The 24,399-nt window shown below is 28.2% G+C and overlaps 3 protein-coding genes across 3 annotated transcripts; 2 read left to right on the top strand and 1 right to left on the bottom strand.

The window, feature by feature from the left end:
* Nucleotides 1–180: 180 nt before the first annotated feature.
* Nucleotides 181–6,717, bottom strand: LOC123295959 (SET and MYND domain-containing protein 4-like). The gene is made up of 11 exons (XM_044877421.1): nucleotides 6,479–6,717; nucleotides 6,156–6,390; nucleotides 4,159–4,342; nucleotides 3,799–3,967; nucleotides 3,580–3,738; nucleotides 3,228–3,486; nucleotides 2,562–2,812; nucleotides 2,251–2,437; nucleotides 1,975–2,140; nucleotides 954–1,224; nucleotides 181–334 (listed from the first exon to the last, which is right to left on the bottom strand). Exons 1-11 carry the CDS (start codon nucleotides 6,670–6,672, stop codon nucleotides 181–183), a joined length of 2,229 nt encoding a protein of 742 aa, XP_044733356.1. The 5' UTR covers nucleotides 6,673–6,717.
* A 1,598-nt stretch (nucleotides 6,718–8,315) lies between these two features.
* Nucleotides 8,316–12,074, top strand: LOC123295224 (SUMO-activating enzyme subunit 1). Its single transcript, XM_044876484.1, has 5 exons — nucleotides 8,316–8,523; nucleotides 8,585–8,756; nucleotides 9,512–9,768; nucleotides 10,336–10,652; nucleotides 10,902–12,074. The coding sequence occupies exons 1-5, from the start codon at nucleotides 8,426–8,428 to the stop codon at nucleotides 11,228–11,230; spliced, it is 1,173 nt and encodes a 390-aa protein (XP_044732419.1). The 5' UTR covers nucleotides 8,316–8,425; the 3' UTR covers nucleotides 11,231–12,074.
* Nucleotides 12,075–15,074: 3,000 nt separating this feature from the next.
* Nucleotides 15,075–23,698, top strand: LOC123295958 (adenylate cyclase type 2-like). Its single transcript, XM_044877420.1, has 17 exons — nucleotides 15,075–15,331; nucleotides 15,798–15,938; nucleotides 16,791–17,165; nucleotides 17,250–17,399; nucleotides 17,691–17,815; nucleotides 17,997–18,141; nucleotides 18,202–18,353; nucleotides 18,925–19,074; nucleotides 19,411–19,830; nucleotides 20,426–20,593; nucleotides 20,904–21,156; nucleotides 21,271–21,351; nucleotides 21,860–22,099; nucleotides 22,336–22,459; nucleotides 22,671–22,849; nucleotides 23,125–23,350; nucleotides 23,412–23,698. The coding sequence occupies exons 1-17, from the start codon at nucleotides 15,083–15,085 to the stop codon at nucleotides 23,696–23,698; spliced, it is 3,465 nt and encodes a 1,154-aa protein (XP_044733355.1). The 5' UTR covers nucleotides 15,075–15,082.
* Nucleotides 23,699–24,399: the final 701 nt, after the last annotated feature.

Raw genomic sequence — 24,399 nt, 5'->3', positions numbered from 1 at the left:
CCAAAAAGAAAATTATCACTTTTTCTTGAGAATTACATACGATTTCGTAATTCGACCAAATGCAAAATGGGAATAGAATTTAAAAAAAAAAAAGGGGATTGATCTGAATCAGTTTATTATTATAAAAAAAATAACAAAAATATAACATATTCTATTAATTATTAATTAATAACACACATTTTAATTCTTAAATCGTAAATATGAATCCCATAATGCATTCGCTTTTGATAAATACTGATTTATTAATTTCATACGAGGATTCCATGGTCCATAAAAAACACTTAATCGTTGCTTTGTTTCATTTAAGAATTGTAATGACTCTAAACCAAATGAGCTAAATCAAATATAATAAAACATAATATTAGTTTATAATATAAGAAATTAAAAAATTGTATACCGGATGCGCAAAAAAAGTTATTTTAGCTAGAAATAATATATATAAATCTTTAAGGTTTCTCCCTCCATGTCCTCATTTTTGTATTAACCGAATATCTTGCCGATTTCTTACTACCTATTATTTTAAAAGCAGATCAAGTACGAAAAAGGTTCCCTACCAATATTTTCGGTTTCCAGTGAAAATTTAAACTCTACAAATCTTATAGAATGCAATTTCGTCTTTTTACAAAAATTTTAAATCGAATATCCTTGACTCCACCCCCCCTTCTTCTAATTACTTAACAAATTCAAACTTTGGGGCGCACATAAAAATAAAATAAAATACCTTATTCACCTACTTCTAGTGAAGTATTAAATGCTAATGCTCTTGAATGAGGAAAATACAAATTTTTTTTAATTAAAAATGCATACTTTAAAAATTATGAAGAAAATTGAAAATAAGAGTGTGTTTCCATGTAGTTGTAAATAAAACCGTTTGTGAAAAGTAAAACTTTACTATAACTAGGAAAAGAAAATAATGCCTTGATTAACCATACAAAAGAAAATTCAATACTTACTTTAATCTAGACGAATTAACTGAATCTAAGTGTTGCATATTCTGTAACATGACTGAAGAAATTCCCAGCATCTTTATAGCAGTCACATGACTATATAAACCATATTCTTTAATAATTAATTCCAAATATTTTTTAGCTACACAAATACTATCATCATATTGACTTTTAATTTCATAACTCAAATAAATTTCATGATACAATCGAAGAAATTCATAACTATCTTCATAGGCACAGTCTTTTAATAAATTTATAGCTTTTACCGCACTATTTTCTAAAAATCATATACATTTATATCATACCAAAATAATTTTGATAAAACTTTAATAAAATTTTATTTATTTGAAAGAATAGGGAATATTCATGAATTTTTTTATATTTTTAATTCATTGTTTACACCGGTATAACAAACTAAAAAATATAAATACTGCATAAAAATGCTGTATTTAAGTGTAAAAAAATATTTAAAATACATTATAATTTTGAGATATTTAAACGCAGTTTTTTGGCGCTCTCTGTTGATGACGTACAAGTACGTGATCTGTCAATTTTTGACAGTTCGATATATAATTTATACTTTAAAAAAATGAATTTACAACACAGAATTTACACTCGTTATTATTAAGTTTTCTAATAAAAAGTCGTAATATAATATAATTTAATGAAATACCATATAAAATGTAAGTAATTAATATCATACAGTATGTCAACAAATATCATACAGTATGTCACTGAGTTTTATTAATTATGTTTGAGTAATTAAAAAGATATTAATTACTAAAATAATGGTTTAGTTGAAATGTCCAGTCATTAAAGTTACGGAAGAAAAATATTTGAACCAAATTTAAATTTCATGAATATTCCCTATTGCGTTCAAGGTAGTATAGCAGTATCGAGGGTCACAGTTAACTACTAAAAAATTTATTCAAAAGATTATAGTTTCCTTAGTTAAGAGAAAAAAAATAGAGATTTTTTTACCGTACCCTTAAATTTAATTTTATTTAAAATCAATGATAACACTTACTTTTTAAATATGAAATATCACGTAAACAAGCTTTTTCGTATTTCGATAACAAAAATGAATCTGGTGGTAATGTATACTGGCAATCAATACACTTATAATTACCATTTTGTTCAATATCAATTAATTTGCTAGCACACTCTGGACATTTTATTGCATGATGCAATTGCTAAAATTCAAAAACCAATTTAAGCTAATTTTAAAGAATAAATGATAATAATAATAAATGCACGGATTACATGTAATTCGTGCATATTTTGTGACACTAATTAGACATACGTAATAAATTTTCAAATCGTCTCTAGTACATGCTTCACATCTACAATCAAAATAATACTGCTCTTTTAAGGACTTCTGTCTTTCAGCTGTTAAATGTGTTCTATAACTATAACCGTATGAATTTGATACTTCCTCGCCTTTCTTTATATTTCTTGACGCTCGTACAATCAATACTGAATTAAAGTAACTAAAAAAAATAATGATTTTAAAGACGAATTAAGAAACCTAGAAACAATTCGGAACATTGAACGAACACTACAACATTAAAAATAAGTAAGAGTCTTCATAAATTAAAACAAAAAATATCTTACTCATTAACGATATTCGAATCACACGAATGATTCATTAAACAAGATGAAGGATAGATTCCGCTTCTATGGCATCTTTCGCCTTCAAAATCAAATTGTTCACCATGTGCGTTACATTGTAATTGACATAGATGTCTAAAAGCAAGTGTAGACAAAAATCTGGATATTAATTCTTTTTTCATATTTGATTTCTTTGTATACCAATCAAAAAAATTTGTTTTGGTCTTTAAATAGTATACTAATGTTACGGACATCTGCAAAAAAATAATTTTCACCGATTAATCATCTTATAAATGTGGAAAAAATTTAACCCATCATAATTCAATCCAATGACATGAAAAGAAAACAAACTGTCTAGAAATGTGTAAACTTAACTGGTAATCTTGAGATCTTACGCGTGAGCCGATTTCGATTATTCTTATGTCAATCGATTTGTCTTAACCTTGCGAGTGACACTTAACACAAGCTATTAATGAAAATTCAACATAGCTACAACCAGATCCCATATTGCGAAAAAATAAGTATTTGTTTAATAATCCTCAATATTTTTTAATATATCGAGCAATGACACATACAATAGCTAGATACTTGAATTTGCCTTTTTTTCATCCAATATTGGTTTTTTATTTAATTTTAATTCAAAAAGAAGCAAAAGTTAAAAATACTAACCACTACATAAACTCCAACATCATCAAGGTCCATTTTATCCAAATTAGTAACCAAATTATAAACTGGTTTATAGTCATTATCATTTTTTATATCATAATTTACTTGTGCACCTTTAAATAATATGCGGAATGCAAGATGTCCCACACCAATTTGTTCCTCGAATGTATTTAATATACCATTACATTCCCAGCGATGATAATCATTCCAGGCTTTATCACGACAATCATCAGAACAATACATTCGAACACAATTTTCACACCTAATAATTTAAATTATGGCTATGTATAAAATGTAAGCCTGACTTAACGAAGTTCTACTGTAATATCAAAATTTTGTATGATTTAAAACTTACGGTGAAATTAATATTTTATCGTGGGCATTACAATATGAGCACATTTTTGCTTTGTTAATACAAGATGAAACTAAACAATATGGCTCTTCAACAAATAAAATATCACCAGCTTTTATATTTGCATTTGCAACAACATATCGCCCTAGTTCGGCATTTTCACTAAAATTATATTAAATATATTCGAAATGACTTCAAAAACATTAATAAATTTAAATTTACTGGATAGAAAGTGCGGATGAAGCTCCAGGAATATCTTTACTTGTTCCATATGCTGGTGTTGGAACGCATAATTCATCATCCTTTATGGATTCAGTACCATATACTTCACTGGTAAAATGACCATTGTCTAATGACTGAGTTAATTCTCGCAATGAATTCTCATAATGTTCTAAAATTCAAAGATGTTACATATTTGAGATAAATGTATTTAAAACAAAGATACAAAATGAAATGCAAGGTAGTTAATTTATTCAAACAATACAACTTTTGTACTTTAACTTGGTAAAGCTATCTTGAAAAATTAATTACGATTAAGAACTCCAACTTGCATTTATTCAGTAATGAGAGTATAATTTTTACCTTTAATGGAATCAAGTTTAAAGGTGGCATATTTCAGATTTTCTTCCAATTCACGTAATGCTTCAATACATTTCTCTATATTTCCTAAATGCCTGTAGCATTGTGCCAACCTCAAAAATATTTTATACCGTAAATGTACCGGATAATCATTTTCTAAACTTTTATGTATGTCTTTAATGCAATCCTAAAATACAATATATTAATGTCATTAACTACCAAAAAACCACCAAAAACACGAAAAATTGGACATTGATATATATTTTTCAGAAAATATGGAATATAAGAGAAAGCCCGATAAATTTGAACTGGATTATTTTTTTTTTTTTTTTGCTACACATGATTTTTTTCATTCTACACGTAAAAAGCTAAATATTGGCATAGGTGACATTCCTGCACTCAAAACTTCAGTAAATTTCACCTAATTTTTGGGAGTATTGTGTAAAGTAAAATTCTATATTTATAACGGTTTTGCTGAAAAGTTTGGCTCCAATAAAGTTAGGCGGCGCCATATAATAGTATTTAAACACCACTTTTCAAATCTAATTCTACAAAGTCAAGTTTATTGGATTTGTTTCCTTAAATATCCATTTGATATTTTACTTTTCGGCTCATCTTTTCAGTCAAATTTGGGTTAATTAATTTGATATTTTTTATACAATTTGTCATTGTGTTCAGTCATACCCATGGATATAGGAATATTTTAAAAGGGGTGGAGTATAACCGAGTGGGTGAGTCTCACTCAGGAGGAAGTGCCTACTTTCTATTGGCTGTTAACTAGGTGCATGCTGAAGTATGCTTAAAGCCTTCTTTAAGTGTTTTTAATGCGTTTGCAAGCATGGAAACATGTTTGACGTGTATGGACAACATAAATAAATAGTCTTATATTCAAAAGAAAAGTAAAATTTGTAAAAAAAAATAAATACGTGAAGTATTTATGCTTGTTTTCGAAAATACGTCGATTAATTGTCAATACTAAATTTCAACGTATTATAGAATTTTTAAAATATGAAATTAATGTAAAAATTTATTTGGGGAAATTATAACTTATTTATGATTTGAATTATGTACCCGTGAACCTAATCTTAATTTAAATAAGTGAAGTTTTATACTTATTATTTTAACGAATTATTTACAATATATTATTTAGGTAATTAGTCGATCATAGGAGTATTAAAGGTATATTCTTTCATAGGAGTATTAAAGCTATATTCACTTTTTTTCTTTAGGGTAAAAGATTTTACTTTCTTAAATAGAAAGATTTTTTGCTCGGACCAATCTACAACACACGCAGAACTCGTTACCCATTTAAATTTTCCCGCAATTAAGAGTGCTAATAGCCGCAGCCAATCAAAAGCAGGCATATTGCTTGAGGCAATCCAAAACCATGGATATAGAAATATTAAAATCTAAAACACACGAAATATTATCGTTCTATTTGAATTTCCCGCAAATGAGACCCGCAGCCAAGCAAAAGAATGCACATTGCTTCCCCCCTGAGTGATACACCCCCCTCATCAAAAGTAGGATTTTATACTACATCCCTACTATAAGTACTAGATCCGTAGTCATACCGATCCACTAATACGATTATCAAAAAACAGTATTTTTAGTCTTATGAGGTCCTACAATGCTCAAATTCGCTAAAAAGTTACATAACACATAACCTCTATATTAAATTATATTCATTAAGCTTAGACTTTTAAATAATATTAAAATCTGTATCCTTAATTAAGTCAGTGACTAAGAACTAGGTTGAATAAACACACTGTCATTTTTTTTTTAATTACCAAAGCCGGTAAATAATCAAATTCTAAGATACAAATCAAGGTAAATTCCGTAGTTTTAGAATGTAATTATCCTGTGGAAATATCAAAATGATTTACGATTTTTTTTTAAATCCTGTTTATTAATAACTTTAAATTTCACTGATTACAAAAAGAGTTGGCTTGGTTCTCTTAAATCTACAGGAAAAAATCTAGTAAAATAATTATACTCACTTGAAACTTATATATTTCGAATGATACTGCTGATCTGTTCCCATATGCCAAGGCAGCGCATTCTCCTACAGGAGCATTTGCAATACTATTAGTATACAAATAAAAACTCAATTCAAAATTTTTTTCTTTGTATGCATTATTTCCCTCCACACGGAAGGTTTCCGCGAAAGATTTAGATTTTTTACATACCGGATCAACATGTTTATCAATTAGTTTTGTTAATGGAGCCAAAATACTGCAAATGTCAAAAAATGTTTTAGAGAATTTTTGATTTATAATAGTTTTTTTTTTTACAAATTTTACAATAGTTTTTGTTAAAGTACCTTCTACAATCATCGTAAATGAAATCTATGTAATCACTCTCTGTTACAAAATTTCTATTACACAATTTTAAAGCAAGACCAACTTTCAGCCATGCTTCAGTTTTTTTTTGATTCCACAATTCTGATAAATCACTTTCTCGTAATGGTTCTAAATCAGGATTTTTAATCAATGTATTTAGTTTAGAATAAGGCATTTTGATTTGAATAACTAACGATCATATCTTTTCCAACGTTTATTTTCTAATGCGCAGTCTGTTGGTTAATGATTGTACCGGGTTTGACAATAAGAATTACAATTACAATGGATACGTTCTATTTAGATTAGGTTGGGTTCTCACTCGGAGCACAGATTACAAGTTTATTACATAAAATAATAATAAAAATAAAAATTTTCTTTTAATATACCGTGTTTTTATAGCGGATTAAAAAGTATAAAATAATAAATAGTTATTAAAATACTTGTAAGATTAGAAACGAAAAACATGGGGCGCATGCAGCAGACACTACATTCGTTAGGTATATAGTTATGTATTGCATGCGCTCCATGTTTTTCGTTTCTAATCTTACAAGTATTTTAATCAGGGCTGCCAGTAGAGCCAACTTTATACCGCTCGGTCACTGAAATTATACAAAATCAAATCTCATTATACAAAGCGACAAAATTGTTAAAAAAACAGTTCCAGTAGCAAGTGGCGCTGCGTTAAAAAGTCACTTTTACGTTTACTTGTAATGCTAACGGATATTACTCAGTGAGCGATAATTTCGATTAGAATAGTTTTCGAAAGAGTGACAAGCGCATCACGCCATCTACGATTAAGAAATGTTCAATCTCTCGTTATCTCAAATAATCGGTATTTTAACTCTCACAAAATTTACTTCACGTTTGAGTTTTTATTTTTGTATCCAATTATACGAGGCAATCTGCTATGCAAACTGGATACATAAAATAACCATATTGTACACTTTTTGTATCCGATTATACAATCTGGCAGCCCTGATTTTAATAGCTATTCATTATTTTGAACTTCTTAGCCCGTTATTTAGTTGTCTGTTATTTAGGGTTAAGTGATTGTATTTTCATCCACTTCTGAGTTATGTTATGGTAAAAATTTCAAATCTCTAGAGTCTAGATAATCGGGAAGTTTGTTTAAAATTTTAATGGCGAGTACTATGTGGTTACATAACATAGCAAATAGACCCGAGATAGACCTTCATAGAAGATATGTGATATGCCATTACTTGATTGACATTTTCCCGAAACAAAAAATAATCATTTTTTAAATGAGAAAAATTAATTAAAATAGAATGGTAGTAAATAAATAATATCATAACTAAAACATGGCTGTAATTTCGTTTTTGCTGCGTGAACCGTATTTTGTTGGATTATCCCAGTCTGGCGCTATTCGAGCGCCATTTTCTCTCCAAACTATAGAATATTTAAATTTTAACAATAAATTTCATAATGGTAAACCATTTATTTTCAGGGCATAATCTTGTAAAATATTGAAAAACTAATCAAAATTCGGTGTTTGAAATTGATTTAAAAATAAAGTATGTTTTTTTCTTAATATTTAATCCCCTTAGGATTGCAGTTGCATTTACTGCATGCTTCTTCAATACGCCACTGCAGATTGTTTGCTCTTTCCTTTAAATACTGTCGTCCTTCTATATATTTCGGAATATAAATCGTTTAAAATAAAAAAGAATTCAAACCACAATTTTCATTTGGGCGTCCCCTTCCTTTGCTTTACTTTGTGATCTTTGCTTTGCTTTTTGCATAAAAATATAAACTGAAGAACGCTCTCAGTGTGTGACTTTTTGATTTATGTGTATGCGCCTAGGTTTCCATTTTCATAACCTTCATAACCTAAAGTTTGTTTATAATTTATAAACGTTACGAAGCCGCATCGACAATTAAATAAATTGCAGTTTTAACTCATTTTCACCATGGTTAGTGAATCGCAAATAGCAGGAAAAATATCCGAAGATGAAGCTACTCTTTATGACCGACAAATTAGATTATGGGGTTTAGAAGCTCAAAAACGGTAAAGTTAAAACACCGCTAAATATTATCGGCATTTTTTACAATTTATTTTTGATTTTTAGTTTGAAAAAAACAAGATTATTAGTAATCGGGTTACAAGGTTTAAGTGGTGAAGCAATTAAAAATATTGTTTTAGCTGGACTTGAGTCGGTTGTCTTGTGCGATAGTGAAAATGCAACTGAAGACGATGTAAAAGCAAACTTCTTAATTCCTACAACTTGTGTGGGGAAAAATGTAAGTTTAAATAGGATACATAATAATAATATATATTCAATTAAAAATTGTGTGACTATTTTTTGGCCCTTGAGTTCACCCTGTGATACCTGAGTTGGCCTTGTGTGGGCCTTTTTTGACCCGAGCACACAGGCATGTGTAAATAGTCATACAGTATGATTATTGTGTAGTATTTATTTAATTTATTTACTATTGTAGTATTTATTTACTCTCAGGAGCGGATTTACGAATTTGCCGCCCATAGGCAGGCATCAAAGTGTCGCCATTTTTTTATAAACAAAAATCTGTTTTATTTATTTGGAAATTGCAAAATATTTAATATAATACATGAAATAACTTTTTAATCTTAAGTAAGGTTTACAAAACAAATAAACAATTCATTTTTCAATTATTTCAATGTACATTTTTTAAGTTTTTATTAAACAAAACAAATTTTAATAATTGAAACGAATTTTTTGCCGCCGTAGGCACAGGCCTACTTTGCCTACGCATAAATCCGCCTCTGTTTACTCTATACACCGAGATACAATAATAACCACCCATTAAAAGTAAAGCAACAACAGATACACTTTAAATTGCCGTAAGAGCTAACAAAAGATTCCGCATGTGATTATCTATCGCAGACTGGGATAATCCAACAAAATACGGTTCACGCAGCAAAAACGAAATTACAGCCATGTTTTAGTTATGATATTATTTATTTACTACCATTCTATTTTAATTAATTTTTTTATATGCAAAATTTTTACTTACAGAGAGCTGAATCATCAGTTCAGCGTACTCAAGTACTGAATCCAACCGTAAAGGTATCATCTGACACTAGACCTGTATCAGAAATCAATGAACAATTTATTCAAAAATTTACGGTGGTGTTAGCAACAAACTGTGCACTAAATGATATCACGAAATTAAATGAATTATGTCGTAAGCACAAAATTAAGTTTTACTCGGGGCATGTTTGGGGTAAAATTGGTTATTATTTTGTCGATTTACATCGACATTATTATGTGAAGTAAGTCCTGTTTTATAAATATTTGTGTTTAGATCATCTATTTAGTGTGAGATTTAAATTAGGAAGAGAGGTAGCTACGATCCTACCATCTCACTTAAAGTCTGCCAATCTATCGGATTTACTTTGAAAATGTCTAAAATGTTACATTATTGATTTGTCTTTACGTTCTCGAGCAAAAAAATGTATTAAAACACATTAAAAAGTACGAATTAGACAACTAGTTTGTAAATGGTATACTGTTGTTATTACAAACTTATACATTACAAAGTAATCAAAAATATCCAAAATCGTACCGGTTTAAATAAGTAAATTAAAGTTAGTAACAAACAAACAATAAATTCATTATTATTTTTATAAATTTTGTAAATAAACATAAATTGTAAATAAATAAACAAATATTAAGCTTTTTAATGGAACCTTAAATGGTTTTTCTGGTAGCAGTACGATTTGAACTCTTATTTTAAGTAACTGTTTCTTCTCACATTTAGCGAACATTTCCTACTTGTTAATTTGCAAAATTACTACTTTATTAATAAAATTAAAAACAAAAACAAATTTTTATTTTAGAGAAGTAAAAAAGACCGTTACAATAAATAAAATAAACGATTACTTTTTGGAAAAAAGTCGACAACAACAAGAAGTTCAATATGATGGTGAAAAAGAGGTTGATGAAAATTTACCAAACAATCATATGAATCATAACAATCATAATAATGTAAATCATGTAATGATGAAACAAATTAAAGAAGAAAAAGTCGAATATCAACAAAATACTGAACTTTTTCCAACACTCAAACAAGCCTTACGTGTGAATTTTTCAAGTAATCCTTATGCAAAACAAATACGACGAAAAAAACTTGATCCAACATTTTTTGCTGTTATGGGTAAGATATTTTGTTCTTAAAAAACCGTGCAATTTTTGGCCAAGAATTTGACTTTTTTTGGCACAAAAGCAGTAAAATATTCGCTGTTTACGAATCCGATGTCCGATTATACGGATTCTATAATTCGTTATCAACGAACAAAAAAGTACACAAAAATTTGAAATAAAATTTTTTGTTTCTTTGTAAAATAAAATTTCATAATAAAAATATTAAAAATTATAATAACAAAATTTTTCCATAATCTTTCAGCATTATTACGGTTTCGTACTGTTTTTAAACGTGATCCTGCACAACAATCTTGGAAAGAAGATTTTGGTCGATTATTACGAATTCGAAAAGAAATCATGCAAGTATTTCAAGTGAACATTGACTATTTTCCAAAAGAATATTTATTCAATGTGATAGGACAATTTTCTCCAACATGTGCGATTACTGGTGGTGTCCTTGCACAAGAAATTATTCACGCTATTGGAGGTACTGAACCACCACATAAAAATTTCTTTTTATTCAATCCAATACAATGTGGTGGTCGCGTTCATTATATTGGACCTGCGCAAAAAGAAAATAATGATTCCTAAAAATAAACATAATTTATATAAAAAAAAAAAAATTAAAAACACTATAAAACTTAAGTTTACAGAACTTAGGCCGAAGAGTATTAACTAAAAAAATAAGATTTTGAGAGATCGCTAGCTATAAGATTAAATCCCAACTTCCTTAAGGTTGCTGAGGTTTTTGAAGCTTTTTATAATTTTTAATAATTAAAATTTAAGCTCTTACACTCAGCAGATTTCCCAATATCATATTTATAGTTTATGAAATGTCTTATCCAAAAACGTGAGCAATCTGACATCAAATTCATATGTGCTCTATGGTCTAAGTACAATTATCGATGAACTTTAAACGAAATAAATATTCTAATAAAATATTAGAGTTATTAAATCATCGTCTGGTCAATTTTTAATCGACTTCAACAGACTTTCACAGAGTGAAACCAGCTTTTATCACTAAATAAATAAATAAAAACATTGGGCGCCGTCTGTAATATTTATTGTTCATGCTCTAATACCACAGTTATGTTTCCATATTCCCACCAAGGTGTATATAGTTCTAGTAAAGGATTAAATTATTATTATAAAATTACACAATCGATGCAAGTATTCTTTATAAAAATTCCATTGGCCAGATTTTGTTTTAATAATTCTATAAAATACTCTATTTGATGCATACTTTTTGGACATACATACTTACAACACAAGCCTTTATATTTATAAGTACTGTTGGCATTTTACTTCCATTTTCATAAATTTTTTTTAACATTTAAGAGTGCTCTTACAATTAAAACATAATAACAGAAACAATAATCTGTAAAAGTCCAAAACGAATGCCAATTTTTACATCCAAAAGTATTTAAATAAAATTTGAATACTTAATTCTTTTATACAAGCAATAATAAAATGAACATTATTTCATAATTTATTAATTTTTTATAAGGGATTTCCATCGTGGTGTTTCAATAAATATCTTCTTTTTTTTTTAAATAATAATAAATATTAAATGTAAAGTTTACTAGTAGTCTAAGATCCCAATTAGGATCGACCTTCACCCATCTGTTTACCGGATGAAAGTTATTTTTTATGAAATATAAAATGTTAACAAATATCCCTGCAATGGGTTGCCTAAAAAAATGTGGTCCAGACTACTTTTAGTGAAAATATCAAGAGTAAAATTTTTAGAAATTTTTCACTGACTTGCATATCTTACGAATTTTGATCTACTCGAAAGTAAAAGCCATAAAGAATATGCAGCAGCTATGTTGTCTGCCTTTTTTCGTTCACTATTATCGCATTTATACAAGTTGAAAATAGTAATTACGTGCATCTGTTAATTCATTGACTCGCATATCTAAATAAAGATAATTTTGTTACAATTACGGTGGCATATGATTGGCCACAAAATATTGGTCAAAAATAATGTTTAAAAGCTTTCCAAGTTTTGATATTTATATTAAAAATGGTCTGGACCATATTTTTAAAGGCAACCCGTTACAGGAATATTTGTTAATATTTTACATTTCATAAAAAATAACTTTCATTCGGTAAACAGATGGGTGAAGGTCGACCCTAATTCGGATCTTGTACTATAGAGTTTTTAGAATAAAATTTTCACTATTTTTAAAATTAGTAATGTAGAGAGTACAAATAACTTGTCTTTGGGGCTGGTATTTATTAAGAAAATTAAAAATTCAAATAATTCGATTTATATAGTAATAAAGTTGTATTCTAAAATAAGAATATCTTAAATAAAAAAAATTGCCCATAAAATACGTCATTCTAGCATCCGCAATTTTTAATCCATTCTATCTCACGGTTTGACACCTTTTATATTTCTCCAGCTATAATTAAGTTATGTTACTGTAATTACTTTTATAAATTCATCGATTTCAACAATTTAACAATATAAGTTTAATAATTTATAGGTGATGATAATGTGTCTTCACGTTTGGTTAAGACACCATTTCTCTTTTTGCATTCGTATTTTTTGGGCAGTATCTGTCAAAAGATTGTAATTTAATTGAAATTTTTAATTGCAATTTTAAACTTACATTTGGTATATACCTCATTTCGTATGTAATTAAAATTGTTGTACCTGTTATTGTATATTTTTTAAATCAAACGTATCAATCTTCAAAATAATCATGGACAAAAAATCTATTTCGATAGTTTGTTGGAATGTAAGAATTGTAATCTAATTACCTAGCCCTATATAAGTGATACAAAATCTCAACAGCAATTTACTTTATTTTTATTGAGTATAGGCAGTTTTATTACAGATATGATATACATATTACATACTGTACAAAATTATAACTTAATAACCAAGTCGGTGCGATACATTTTTAGATCGTGAGCCTATTTTGTGGACCCTATAAAGGAATAAGACAGATGTCGCGGAGCCACTAAAAATAGGCTACAGAAATTATACATAAGATTAACTAAGTAAAAAAAAAAAAAAATTCTACGCATACTATCGAAATTGAGTTTTGTACAAATGAGTTTTTTTGTAGATCGATGCTTTTGTTTTGAAGTATACCCAAAATATTGAATTCATCATAGTGTTAGTCCCTATTAATATAATATCTACATTTATCTACTTTGTAAATTGAGTACCAATAAAAATAACTTTATACTTTAACTAATTTAAATTTTTTTTCTGAGAAATAATACCTAACAGAAACTTCAAACGAAACTGGAACTAAGGAACAAAATACTTATGGATAAGATAAAACAAATTGATATATTTTTAATATGCGCTTATTCATCAAAGTTTTTTTCTGATTGTATTCTAGTAGATAAAGAAGTAAGAAAATAAGTTTAAAAATCGATTAATTTTCTAATAAAAGAAATACAGTAGAATTTCGATAACTTAAACCTCGGTAACATAAAAACCTTTGTTACTTCAAAAAATACTATGTTCCCTTCCCATCAGAGCCCAAAACCTCTATAACTTAAAAGACGCAACCTCTATAACTTAAATAAATAATCTCTGTATAGGCCCCCAGTAACTACATAGAAACATGTACATACCTCTATATTAACTAGGGTACATAGAAACATGTACATACCTCTATATTAACCTTTACCTAACATAGACACTTGATAACTTAAAACCTCTATAACTTAAAATATTTTGTGTTTTCCTTGGACTTTAACTTATCGAGATTCTACTGTATTTTTAGCGCCTTTTTGTATTAAATTCTCATGTAGCATTTTTATGTAAGTGTGACTTTAAATACCTATTTTTAAAGATTTTTTGGTTTACTTTTGGAAAAAGGAAAACTTTTTGTCGGGCTACTAAACATGGTAATTTTTATAAGATATTTTCAGCCATTCTGAAGCCACTTTCAAATACTACTCCTGAACCTGAACCTATTTTAAAAATGAAAAATCAATGTAATAATATAATCTTATCTATAAGAAATTGTTCATTAATTAATAAGATATCTATTAAAAATGTGAAAAGATTATAGTTAATCTTTTTTATTAGTTCGTTTTCTTTTGAATAATATTATGATTTATAAGTAGTAATTTCAATATTTGAATTACTCTCAACATTTGTATATTTTAACAATTATTTATTATTTTTCAGTCAATCGTGTAGCAAAGTGTTTGATTGTTGTTTGAAGTTGCTAATATATATTCTTATTTTTTCAACTTTAAATTTAATATCGTTCTTCCTTAATAAACCTAACAATTATTAAAAACTATTAAATCTATTATGTACTGTTCGATATTGTTATCAACATTCATGTAAGGCGTTTATTGATAAAACAAAGTGAATTATGAACTCAGTTTTAAAAATAATAAATTAAAACTCTCAATTAATTGTTAAAATATACTTTAATTAAGTAATACAATATAAATAATAAAATGACTTTAAATGGAAATAGTTTTCGAATATCTACTTCAGAATCTGAGGTATGTTTTGAACCAGATGGTTTTCCAAATACAAATCGTGTATCAACTAGTTCATATTCAATAAGTGGTGCTTTGGAGGTAATGGCACGAGATAGTATAAACTCATTTGGAAACGTCAGTAATAAATCGGCAATATCGTTATTAGATCAGCCTAGTGAAAGTGTTATAAGTGAAAAGTATTGGCAATTAAAGAGTTTACGAGTAAGTAATTTTATGGTTTAATGATATAATAATATGATCCAGGCAGTCTAATTATCATGGATAAACTTAATTTTTCAAATTAAATTAGGTATGCAAAAACTAGATCGAGAATCGAACTACAGGCCTTCTACTTTCCGAATGAATACTCAAACCAGCAAGCTCACTGATTTTATGTTGGTGAATGCGCATAGCAAGTCGATTCTCGGAATGATGTGTAGTTTTATTCATACTTATTTAATTTAAAAATTATTTGACTTGTATTGTCTAAATAATAAACAAGAGCCTGTAATAGACAAATAAGTTATGTTCGACGAAAATGTTGAACTAACATACTAAATTTTTCAATGGGCTAACATATAAATACGCTTAATCCAAGTTTAATATAAATTTTGTTTGCTATGATTTGTTTGTTGATTTTGTTTTTAAAATGTATAATAAATATATAAAGTTAATATTTTCTTTTTAGAAAGAATTTCAGGAACGAGAATTAGAAAATCAATATATAAAATACATACGAAAAATACGTTGCGGATTTTTTGTAATTTTTCTTATTACACATTTTATTCTCTGTATGCTTAAAATATTAATCCTTTTAACTTCAACACAGGTAAAAATAATAAATGAGTTTAATACAGAAAGAAATCGCGGAAGATCGTTCCAATGTTCCAACGTATTTGATGAGATACATGTTGATCCATTTTAATTGTGTTAGGCGTTTTTCTTCTAAGAAGTGTTTTTTTTTTTTTTTTTAATTTTCTGTAAATAAATTTTGTCATTTAGTAGGGAAAAAACATTCCCTATATAAGGTTTTTATAAGATCATGATCAAAGATCAAATGAAACTCAATTTCTTAAGTGGAAACCCATATTTTTAGCAGAATCCTTTTCATTGATTAAAGATAGTATCGATATTATTGAAATGCCTTCTCTTTTAAAGTAATATTATTTTAATTTTTAAATGCTTTTTGATATCTCTGATTTATCTAAAAGCGCTATTCTCGTATTTGATAGTTTATGTGCCTCAAGCTGCAAGGCATTAGTCATTCTTTCAACTCATATCTTAAGTAGATATCTAAGCATGTTTTCTTCAAGAAGACTAGAAATAAAGCAGAGTTAACTCTGGGTCTTGAGTAGGATCATATACGTCCGACACTTGTAAGTTCGTATATCTGGATTTGTCAGCGCTGATTGTATCTCCCGACCATAGCGTATAATCATCATCGGATATATGCAATTTCCCAGAACCAATACGCTAGCTCGTGGGGTATAATCAACGCCGGCAAATTCAGCTAAACGATCTTACAAGTGCCGGGTGTATATGGTCCCATCGAATACATTGTCCGAGATCTAGAGATAACTCTCCTTTATTTATAGTCTTCTTGGTTTTCTTTCTGTATTAAAATGCCGTTATTTACTGAAGTAATTTCCTATATGATTAAAAAAAATGATTTACTTTTTAGGGAGAAATTAAAGAACAATTATATGAGATAATCTTGTATGGCATTACTGGTATAATTCCATTAGGTGGATTTTTAATTAAAAGCGAATTAACAAATAAACATGAATGGTTGTATCCGCTCATATCATGTGTAATATTAACAGTAATCGTAACAAATGATGTTCTTGTAGTAACATTGAATAATAGTAGGAAGTATGATATAGAATATCCAGATTTACGTCCAACATTTATTGAACATGTTTACATAGCTTGTTATTTATTTTTACCATTTGATCAAAATTATCAAGCTACTGTCATGGGTGTTACAATAGCTATTGCTTATTTAATTTGTTTGAAATTTATAACATATCAATTAATTACTGATTTATATGTTCAGGTAATATGATAAGCCCCCAGAATTGTGAAAATATGGGAACCTAGGTGCATGATACTTCTTATAATATTATTTATTTTTGTTTAGCTTGGATGTGATATACTGTATTTAATATGTTTAAATATATCGGGAATTTATCGAAGATTTTTAAGTGAAATCACTACACGTAGAATGTTTTTAGATGCACGGCAATCTGTTCAAACAACAATGAAATTAACTTTTCAAAAAAATAAAGAGGTTGGTATTGTAAACCAAGAAAAGTTCTCTAAAGTTCGTTTCAAAATCTGCTAACATAATTATTATAAACAAAATTATGGAGGTGAAGAGCGTTTATTACTGGAGTCAATCACTGGAGGCATTGAAACTTGTATACTCTTTTTTAACACTGCCAGTAATGGGAGCTGTCTCCTCTATTTTATACTATTTTTTTAGCCTTTAAACTAATTCATCGCGTCTCACTCTGTGAATCTTTTTACAATAATCGAATTAATTGTATAATATGAAATTTAATAATGATCTTAATTTTAGGAACGATTATTGTTGAGTATTTTACCGCCACAAGTTTGTAAACGTGTACAAAACGACATTGAAACCATTTTTAATATAATGAACAGTAAAAAAAGTAATATCATTAACAGTGTTAAACCATTTCAGTAAGTTTTTGTTGAAAATCATTTTTTACGAAATTTCTTCGATTTATTACTGCCTGTTTAAGTACGCTCATGCTATGCGTGTACTTAGTGTTTATTTTGACGCTAAGGGTGTTGGCAAAATGTGCCATACGATACATAAAATACACAATAAGTAACATAACAAATCTATTAACTTTTTTAGGGATTTGTACATTGAACAGCATTATGATGTAACAATTTTGTATGCTGATATTGTACATTATACAAAGATGACAACAACATTACCCGTAAAAAAATTAGTAGTTGTGTTAAATGAATTATTTGGGGCATTTGATGATGCCTCTGGGGTAAGCAACATAGTATTTTTCGATTAAAGCCATTAAATAAAAATAAGTTTTATGTTTCAGTTTCATAAGTTGTTACGAATAAAATTTTTGGGTGATTGTTATTATTGCGTAGCCGGCATACCGCAAGTTGCTGACAGCACTGCACATTTAAATCATGCAAAAAAAGCTGTTGAATTTGGTTATGATATGATTTCTATTATACAATATGTAAGGTAAATATAATAGAGTTCTGGCAAAATAACAGTTATTTTTTTAGGATTTTTTAACTAGTTATATAAAACAACAAGTTCTATGTAGAAATATTTTAGATAAAAGACGTCCTACTAATTCTGAAAAACTTTTTATTTTTTATTATTAAGACTTTTTAAGCCTTTCCTCTGTAATATTTTGAGGAGGAGTACTACTGATAAATAGTAAAATTAATCTGGTAGTCTAAATTGGAACTACTGAAAAAGTGGTCCACTTCCTGTTTTAATTAGTACGAATTTTTATCGCCAGTTGGCGGGATTTATTTGAATTTGAATCCCGGAATTCCGATTACGAGATAAAATACTGAAAGTGTTTTGTTGTATTTTTCGCGATGGGAAGACTCGTATTAGGAATAAGATTCTTTTTGATGTCACTTATTTTTGAACAAGGATCTTTTTTAATAAATCATAATCTATTACACTCCTAGACTAGCTTTTGTTCTTGGCACCATTCATGAAGCAAGTCGTTGTTTGCAATTTGATGAATAACGATGAATCTCAAAGTTCTGATTTTCTACACGAATTTATTTTTCAGAAATAAGCATGATGTGGATATTGATATGCGAATTGGTGTTCATTCGGGAAGAATACTTAGTGGATTAGTTGGGGCATCTAAGTGGCAGTATGATATTTGGTCGAAAGACGTATTAATCGCAAATGTAATGGAGCAAACTGGAAAACCAGGGTTTGAATTTTTTTAATTTTATACCCAACGAATTGGAACAAATAATGAAAGGCATCATTAATAAACTAATCCATTCAAAATTTCGTCTTTTTGAATCTCACTCTCCCCCTTTCACATTTTCTACAAATCTTTTTAAAAATAACGTCACAGTTTCTACACTACCCAAAAAAAAATTTTAAATTAAATGAGGAATTAAGTCCAAACGTCAGGTTTTCTTTGACGTGACATTTCGTTACACTAAGTAATACTATCCCCCTTTTGCGTGATGTATTTTATAAATAGCCCCTAACTTGGATTCAATCATTTGTCTTGGCTACTTACAAATTTTATTTTCAGAAAAGTGCACGTTACCAATGATACCTTAATGAAATTGGATAGCCTAAACGAATATAATTATGAAAGAACCTATGTTGAATCTAGGAACCAATTTCTTTTTGATAATGGAATAGTGGCATATTTAATCTTGCCAAAAATAGATCTGTTAATGAGTGTTGAAGAACCATCCACGTCGTCACATCAATTATACGATAAACGTGTTAGTATTGGCAAAAGATCCAGCAATGTACCACGATTTAGTAATCGTTCAAAAACAAATATGCGATTACGAAAACAATCAATAATTGAAAAAACATTACCAACATCAAATAGACGGCAGTTTTTTATGGATGATACATACAAAGAATATCAAGAAATGTTTACTTTGATTGATTCAAAAATGGATGAAGAAATTGATAATTTACCTATGGGAAAATTTGAGTAAGTTGACTATGATATAATGATCTTACAGCACGGCAGTGCATAAAACTAAGTTTGAGTGTCCAGTTCCCGGATGTTATTTTGTAGTTTGCAACTATAGAGCTTAATTTTGGCAATTATCTTTCAACATATATACTTATAAGATTCATGAGATGCCAAGGCTCAAAAATCCAAAAGGCTTTATTTTCTTACTAATCCAAATTAGGGTAGTACTTTTGAATAAGTTAAGTCATTCGGTGAAAAGATTGGTGATAGACCTAAATCTTTATATCAAAACTGAAAGGAAAGCCCTGAAAAAATCACTAATGATTACAAACTGTCAATATGGCAGTCATAAGCAGGCATTAAAAGAGTCGGTTATTTTTTATCAGTCATTCATTCATTTGAACAGTATTGTTGTAAATTATATGGTTTCTTTAATAAACATTTATTTATACAACGCCTGCTGAAATATAATTTAAGTCTGTTATCGTAGTAATAATTTAAAGCCACCCATTGTCGCATGGTAAATTGATTTTCCCATAAAATTTTACTTATCAAAATTCATTATTAGTAATTTGATTTTATATTGGTTGATCATTTTATATATTTCTAGCTTTTTATCTAAAAACAGTTACTTTAATCATCTGTATTTGTTTTTTAATATTTATAAATGGGAAAAATTATATTTGAGTCAACCTGACCCAATGTTTAAATTTTATATAATTTCGGGCATTATAACATTTTCTTCGATATTCTTCATTCAACTGTTATCCCTTCAAGGGTAAGTAATTAACAATTTTCTTGACATTTTTTAACAAATTTTTATTTAAAAGCTAGGCACATCAAACTTTTAATGGGACTAAAGTCTCGCCGATTTTTTTTGTCCTGTACATGAGGCATTTATTATTATATTTTGCGTCATCGTTAACTTGTCATGGGAGATTTTATAGAATTTTTATATTTCTGTCTTCCAGCAAGTTTTTGTGGTCAAAGGCCGTGGTTCGAGTCCCAGCAAGTTGTTTATTTTGTTTGTACATAAATTAATGATATAAAAAAATATTTTTACAGTATTTTACCTTTCGAATTTTCAGAAATAATCAAATAGTGTGGATTTCTTCAACTTCATTTTTAATAATTTTATTGTTATTCATACCATTAACATGGGTTCGTTATACTCGCATTGACCAAAATAATTTTGAAGAGACTAGCAAAAGAAAATTAACAGAACGAATTATGCAGCGTTTCAAAATTTGTTCAAACGCTATTGTTCATAAGACAATTTGGCGTTATATTATTTATATTTTTATTTGCGTTTCAATGATGCTTTGCGTATTAACGCCATTAGTAAGTATACGATAATAACATCAGACTAAATCGTCCAAAAAGAACAACGATTTGTGGTTTATGGCCGACATTTAAACTTCAAACAATTTAAAAAAATGTAATTAATATTTTCAGATTGATTGTAAATTGCTTCCAACAGATATAGTTCCACATGTTAAGTTCTTGGGAGAATCATATCACTGTATCAAACCATGGGTAATTTAGATAAATTTTATGTATGTCCATTGTTCTGTTTTGGATAATGTGTTGAAACAATCAATGGTGGATTAAAACTTGAATTCTTTTTTTATGCACAAGTTACAGGTTGATCCTGCAGTAAGAGTTGACTCTTCCTAGGTAAACTCTAATATTACTGATTTCTTTTGAAAATGTTTATTAAATGCGAAAAGTGTTGAATGAACGCAATCACAGGGAAAAACTATTATTTTTTCTCAAAAAAACTTATATAATATTCTGTTCATGTTAAGGGAAGGGAAGGGATTAAATAAGCAATTTTTGGCAGGAGCTAATTTAGATAAAGTTATTTAATCATTACATAAACGTGATTCAAATACGAATTCTCGTCTAGTGGCAGTCTTCTGCATCCTGGTCTACCAAATGGAAGGAGCTGCCTTAAAAAGAATATTCAAGTAGTAATCCACATCCTTAAATTAATAAAAGTATCATTACAACTATATCCTTAGTAGTGTAATATTTTTTATAGCATATAACACAAACTGTTTCATTACTATTACTGACAAGTTTTATGTTTTTACGAATACATTTTGTTTTAAAATTGTTGATCAATTTAATGATTACGAGCATATATGCTTGGATAATATGGGATAAACGTTACAAATATTATGGTGAAAGCGAATCATGGAATGTTAATTTTTCACCGCAATGGTCACATACTTTAACAATTTTATTTTTGACCATAACAGGTCATATAATTGATCGACAGGTAAGATTATTGTTTGTGGTTCTCTAATTTTAGAGGCTGACTCAGGCTGCAGTTTCCCGCTTGGTCATTTCTTATTTTCTATTCACACAGTTTTTGTTTTATTTCGGGTCACAGATTAGGAAGCAATCCTCAAGTTCTTCGATTTTAATATTAACTTTTTTCACCTTTAGATTATGAAATGATGCTATTTATTTTAAAGTTAGAGTTATACTAATAAAATATTATTTTTTATTAAGCAAGAATTCATGAATCGTCTTGATTATCAATGGAAGATTCGATTGACTAAAGAACGCGACGAAGCAGCTACTACAGATTGTATAAATATAATGTTATTACATAATATTTTACCTTTACATGTAGGTCAGTAAAAATATAAGTATAAAACTTTAAATGAGAATTATTCTAAAATGTAGTAAAAATTGTCAAAATGTAACAGGTTTTTTTTTACGATAGCATTTTGAATTTTTTACCCAATTATTTAAATCCAATAGTAAATAAAATATTGAAATAAAAACGTGTCTTTGTAAATAGGTTGTATTCAATAATTTTTAACTATTTGAATTTTTTCTAGCTAAAATATATATGAATCCACGTAGAGAAACCAATTCCTTATATTATGAAGAGTATACGTCAGTATCTGTAATTTTTGCTTCATTACTTGGATATAAATTAGGCGTTGATGACGAAAACGAAGATTCAGAATTGACAATGTTACGAGTTTTAAATACCATTATATGTGATTTTGATCGTGTAAGTACATTAATTTCACCATATTTCTATCACAAGTTTTTTAATGTGCTGAGTACTATTTATATTAAACTAACGAAAGTGCATGAACTGGCCCAAAAGTTTCCGAAGCTAATATTTTTTTGCATACACCTTTTACTCTCGCGAACAGAGAAATCACAATTTCTGAAGAACTTAAAAAAAATATTGAAAAAAAACTTTAGATATATGCATGCAAATGCACATAACAGCACTCAGACGGTTTAAGATATAAAAAAAAACATTTACATTATTTCTAGCTGTTAATTGAACATAAAGGTACAAAAGTTGAAAAAATTAAAATGGCTGGATGGACTTTTATGGCAGCATGTGGTTTAGTACCAGAACAACAAGGAAGTGTAAGGTTTGATAATAAAGAAATTGAAAACGATGTAGTAATAACCATTATAAAATTGGCTGTTAAATTTCTCAAAATACTTGATACTATTAATAAAGAATCGCAGCAAAAATTTCAATTACGAATAGGTAGACCATTTAATGATTTAAATACAATTGATTATTGTAATTTCGCCCCTTTATTTTGTAGGCATTTCTCATGGACCTGTATCAGCAGGTGTGGTTGGATCATTGAAACCATTATATGATATTTGGGGTGATACGGTAAATATGGCATCTCGTATGGATTCTACAGGTGTACCAAATAAAATACAAATAACACCTGAAACAGCAAAAGTTCTTGAGAAACAAAACATTGAGTGTGAATTACGTAGTAAAGAAGGTATTTTTGTAAAAGGTAAAGGCATGATTCAAACATATTTTATAAAACTAAATGAAAAATTTGATATTGTACATTGTAATTCAACATTAACATAAACATTTATTTATTTATTATTATCTTATATTGTTTGAATGTTTACCTTATCATGTTGATTGTGTTCTTTTAGTGGATGACCAAGCTCTCTAGATCATACAAACAATTTAGGATTTAGGATCATAAACGCGTAAATTAATCAAACAAAATTAAGTTCACATTACTTTTTTATTTACGCTTAAAAAAAATTCTAAAAATTTACAGTATTCGAGTCATAATATAAACTTTAACATAATATACAAAACTTTTTGCTGGCTAAGAACAACTTCGTTCGAGCTTTTTTCGGTGATAATGTAAATTAGTTTTGCTTGATTTTGAAAATTGTTTTACATTTAATATTCTAATTCGGTGTTCTATGACTCTACTGCAGGGCTTCTTAAACTTTTGTAATTCACGACCCCATTTATGATTGCGAGTTTCTTGACGACCCCATACAAATATAAAGGAAATATAAATTAATATTTTTTGATGATTTATTTATTAGGTAACAATATACATATACATATGAAAAAATATAAGTTTAAAATTCGTTTTGAAACATACAAAAATCTAAAATTAAAAATTGCACAAAAAATTATAAAATTGTATTTATTATAGTTTCAAAAATAAAAGTGGATTCTGACCGTCTTAATTCTCTCGAATATATTCAAGTAGTTGCGTGGTATTAAATTAAAGTATAAGTTAAAAATTTAATGAGATGGAT

Source organism: Chrysoperla carnea, chromosome 3, assembly GCF_905475395.1.
Source record: "Chrysoperla carnea chromosome 3, inChrCarn1.1, whole genome shotgun sequence".
NCBI classification, from domain to species: Eukaryota; Metazoa; Arthropoda; class Insecta; order Neuroptera; family Chrysopidae; genus Chrysoperla; species Chrysoperla carnea.
The sequence above is the reverse complement of the archived record's forward strand: the minus strand, read 5'-3'. Positions and strand labels throughout refer to the sequence as shown.

What these genes read in the sequence shown, in the direction of transcription:
- LOC123295959 (XM_044877421.1), bottom strand. Translation starts at nt 6,672, where the DNA reads ATGCCTTATTCTAAACTAAATACATTGATTAAAAATCCTGATTTAGAA. An exon ending in ATTTACGATGATTGTAGAAG is followed by an intron (nt 6,391 to 6,478) that starts GTACTTTAACAA and finishes TGACATTTGCAG; the next exon opens with TATTTTGGCTCCATTAACAA. An exon ending in GATAAAATATTAATTTCACC is followed by an intron (nt 3,487 to 3,579) that starts GTAAGTTTTAAA and finishes TTAAATTATTAG; the next exon opens with GTGTGAAAATTGTGTTCGAA.
- LOC123295224 (XM_044876484.1), top strand. Translation starts at nt 8,426, where the DNA reads ATGGTTAGTGAATCGCAAATAGCAGGAAAAATATCCGAAGATGAAGCT. An exon ending in CATCGACATTATTATGTGAA is followed by an intron (nt 9,769 to 10,335) that starts GTAAGTCCTGTT and finishes TTTTTATTTTAG; the next exon opens with AGAAGTAAAAAAGACCGTTA. An exon ending in AACATTTTTTGCTGTTATGG is followed by an intron (nt 10,653 to 10,901) that starts GTAAGATATTTT and finishes ATAATCTTTCAG; the next exon opens with CATTATTACGGTTTCGTACT.
- LOC123295958 (XM_044877420.1), top strand. Translation starts at nt 15,083, where the DNA reads ATGACTTTAAATGGAAATAGTTTTCGAATATCTACTTCAGAATCTGAG. An exon ending in GGCAATTAAAGAGTTTACGA is followed by an intron (nt 15,332 to 15,797) that starts GTAAGTAATTTT and finishes TTTTCTTTTTAG; the next exon opens with AAAGAATTTCAGGAACGAGA. An exon ending in TCTATTATACAATATGTAAG is followed by an intron (nt 18,354 to 18,924) that starts GTAAATATAATA and finishes TTTATTTTTCAG; the next exon opens with AAATAAGCATGATGTGGATA.